Source organism: Limulus polyphemus, unplaced genomic scaffold (genome assembly GCF_000517525.1).
Source record: "Limulus polyphemus unplaced genomic scaffold, Limulus_polyphemus-2.1.2 Scaffold9197, whole genome shotgun sequence".
In the NCBI taxonomy this organism is placed as follows: Eukaryota; Metazoa; Arthropoda; class Merostomata; order Xiphosura; family Limulidae; genus Limulus; species Limulus polyphemus.
The window spans coordinates 22,786-26,823 of NW_013674807.1; the positions used below are offsets into that span (position 1 = coordinate 22,786).

The following is a 4,038-nucleotide window of genomic DNA, read 5'->3' on the forward strand; positions in this document are numbered from 1 at the left end:
CCCCAGATCTGATCTACAAGACTACACTGCAATAATTGATCAGGAATACATCCCAGACCTCAACTACAAGACTACACTACAATAATTGATCAGGAATACACCCCAGATCTGATCTACAAGACTACACTGCAATAATTGATCAGGAATACATCCCAGACCTCAACTACAAGACTACACTACAATAATTGATCAGGAATACACCCCAGATCTGATCTACAAGACTACACTGCAATAATTGATCAGGAATACATCCCAGACCTCAACTACAAGACTACACTACAATAATTGATCAGGAATACACCCCAGATCTGATCTACAAGACTACACTGCAATAATTGATCAGGAATACATCCCAGACCTCAACTACAAGACTACACTACAATAATTGATCAGGAATACACCCCAGATCTGATCTACAAGACTACACTGCAATAATTGTTCAGGAATACATCCCAGACCTCAACTACAAGACTAAACTACAATAATTGATCAGGAATACACCCCAGATCTGAACTACAAGACTACACTGCAATACTTGATCAGGAATACATCCCAGATCTGAACTACAAGACTACACTGCAATAACTGATCAGGAATACACCCCAGATCTGAACTACAAGACTACACTGCAATAATTGATCAGGAATACATCCCAGATCTGAACTACAAGACCATCAGAATCACATCACTATTTTATGGCGGTGGACTAAAATCGTAACACTACGTTGTAATTACTGGATCAAAAACAAATCCAACACTATTTGCAGAGCAGTCACGGTTGTTGTAAAACGCCATTTTGATATATTTTAGTCTACCGCTACAGCATTAACCCGAAAACGCCATTTTGATATATTTTAGTCTACTGCTACAGCATTAACCCGAAAACGCCATTTTGATATATTTTAGTCTACCGCTACAGCATTAACCCGAAAACGCCATTTTGATATATTTTAGTCTACTGCTACAGCATTAACCCGAAAACGCCATTTTGATATATTTTAGTCTACCGCTACAGCATTAACCCGAAAGCAGCAGAATCATAATAAAAAATGAATTTTGCAACTAAAACATTTTTTGTTTTCGATATGTGGTAAAACTCTGGATTTCGAAACTGGCGAACTGGGTTCGAATCCGTGTGATACCACAAAATATTTTCCACTTTTTAAGCTGTGGGTGTGTTATAACACTGGATGGTGGGTGGTACTTTACTGATAATCGGTTGTCTGTCCTCTACTTATTAATTGTGTTAAATTAAAATATTCAAGTTATCCATAGACTATCTAGGTCATAGGCTACGTTATAAAATCTTAACTCCAGGTGAAGTAAACTAATCAAGTGTACGTTCTCTACTGACATCTTTATCAAGACAACCCATGTTGTTTAGCACCAAGTGTACGTTCTCTACTGACATCTTTATGAAGACAACCCATGTTGTTTATCACCAAGTGTACGTTCTCTACTGACATCTTTATCAAGACAACCTATGCTGTTTATCATCAAGTGTACGTTCTCTACTGACATCTTTATCAAGACAACCCATGTTGTTAAACACCAAGTGTACGATCTCTACTGACATCTTAATGAATACAACCCGTGTTGTTAAGCACCAAGTGTACGTTCTCTACTGACATCTTAATGAATACAACCCGTGTTGTTAAGCACCAAGTGTACGATCTCTACTGACATCTTTATCAAGACAACCCATGTTGTTAAACACCAAGTGTACGTTCTCTACTGACATCTTTATCAAGACAACCCATGTTGTTAAGCACCAAGTGTACGATCGCTACTGACATCTTAATGAATACAACCCGTGTTGTTAAGCACCAAGTGTACGTTCTCTACTGACATCTTAATGAATTCAACCCGTGTTGTTAAGCACCAAGTGTACGATCTCTACTGACATCTTTATCAAGACAACCCATGTTGTTAAGCACTAAGTGTACGTTCTCTACTGACATCTTAATGAATACAACCCGTGTTGTTAAGCACCAAGTGTACGTTCTCTCCTGACATCTTAATGAATACAACCCGTGTTGTTAAGCACCAAGTGTACGTTCTCTACTGACATCTTAATGAATACAACCCGTGTTGTTAAGCACCAAGTGTACGTTCTCTACTGACATCTTAATGAATACAAACCATGTTGTTAAGCACCAAGTGTACGTTCTCTACTGACATTTTGTCAAGACAACCCATGTTATTAAGCACCAAGTGCACGTTCTCTACTGACATCTTTTCTGGTTATTTTTGTATGAATCAGTGAATGTATATTTATTAATAGATTAATAATTAAAAATTTTCCTTTGATATTATGTTCTCCTTGATCTTCATTTAGCACAACAAAAACAGGTGTTACTACGAGACACAACTCATAAATAAAATAGCATTCTGAGATTTGTTTTCGGCAATACAAAATTACGGAATCCCTTACCTGACGTCCACGAGATGACCACCTTTTATACAATGTATACTGTTCGATAACTCCATTGGGCTGAAATGGCAGTTTCCATGACACCAGGATCGCATTGGATAACATGGGAAGAGCTTTTATATCGGCTGGAGCACTAGGAGCTGGAGAAGATAATGGATGTCGGATCATTAAGTTCATGTAATGTAAATATTATGGTTGATGGATGTCGGATCATTAAGTTCATGTAATGTAAATATTAAGGTTGAAGGATGTCGGATCATTAAGTTCATGTAATGTAAATATTATGGTTGATGGATGTCGGATCATTAAGTTCATGTAAATATTAAGGTTGAAGGATGTCGGATCATTATGTTCATGTAATGTAAATATTATGGTAGAAGGATGTAGGATCATTAAGTTCATGTAATGTAAATATTATGGTTGATAGATGTCGGATCATTAAGTTCATGTAATGTAAATATTATGGTTGATGGATGTCGGATCATTAAGTTCATGTAATATAAATGTTATGGTAGATGGATGTCGGATCATTAAGTTCATGTAATGTAAATATTATGATAGATAGATGACGGATCATTAAGTTCATGTAATATAAATATTACGGTCGGTGGATGTCTGATCATTAAGTTCATGTAATGTAAATATTATGGTAGATGAATGTCGGATCATTAATATCATTCAACGTAAGTTGTTGTGGATAACACCTGAGTTTTTTATATGACATTCGAATAGCAGGAAATACGATACAATATTTACTGTATGTTTGACTTTGATGTATAACTTGAGACACGTGTATATTGAGATGCTTCTTGCAGTTATATGTGAAGGATATGATTTTTCTTTTCCACTAGTAACAATTGGGCCAGTCTCCTGACACTAGAGGGCGTCTATGTCGTATTTAACATTAAAGAGGGAATGGTTTACAGTGAGTATCGATCGTATTAAGACTCATATATCAGAAACCACTGGAACCAATATCGTCTATTTGTATTGTTTTTGAACCGAAATATTGTGATTAGTTTTAGTCGGACCTTCGAGAAGACATCTTAATGGACCAAACATGCGTCTTCTTTTAAAGAGGAACTCAAACTTTAGAGTAAAAGATGTATATACATGCTCCTCCGTGCCACCCGTTAGAAACTTCAACAGGACATGTTTATGATATGGCAACCCGACTAATATTAATTGGTTCCTTTGTACATTAACCCATTCTTATAGAATAATATTATAAATTTCAGCAGAGTACTGTGTGATATGGTTCAACAATAGAATGTACAGTACCGTCCGGTAAGGTTCTACAATAGAATGTACAGTACCATCTGGTAAAGTTTAACAATAGAATGTACAGTACCATCCGGTAAAGTTCAACAATAGAATGTACAGTACCATCTGGTAAAGTTTAACAATAGAATGTACAATACCGTCTGGTAAAGTTTAACAATAGAATGTACAGTACCGTCTGGTAAAGTTTAACAATAGAATGTACAGTACCGTCTGGTAAAGTTTAACAATAGAATGTACAGTACCGTCTGGGAAAGTTTTACAATAGAATGTACAGTACCGTCTGGTAAAGTTCAACAATAGAATGTACAGTACCGTCTGGG

The 4,038-nt window shown here is 36.3% G+C and overlaps 1 protein-coding gene across 1 annotated transcript in view; it reads right to left on the bottom strand.

Annotated features, from left to right (window-relative positions):
* Positions 1-1,741, bottom strand: part of LOC106475803 (Down syndrome cell adhesion molecule homolog) — a 24,518-nt gene extending 22,777 nt beyond the window's left edge. Inside the window, exon 1 of the mRNA XM_022379830.1 lies at positions 1,663-1,741. Coding sequence (XP_022235538.1) covers positions 1,663-1,741 — 79 coding nt within the window. The remainder of the gene's footprint in view (positions 1-1,662) is intronic.
* Between the last annotated feature and the right edge of the window lie 2,297 nt (positions 1,742-4,038).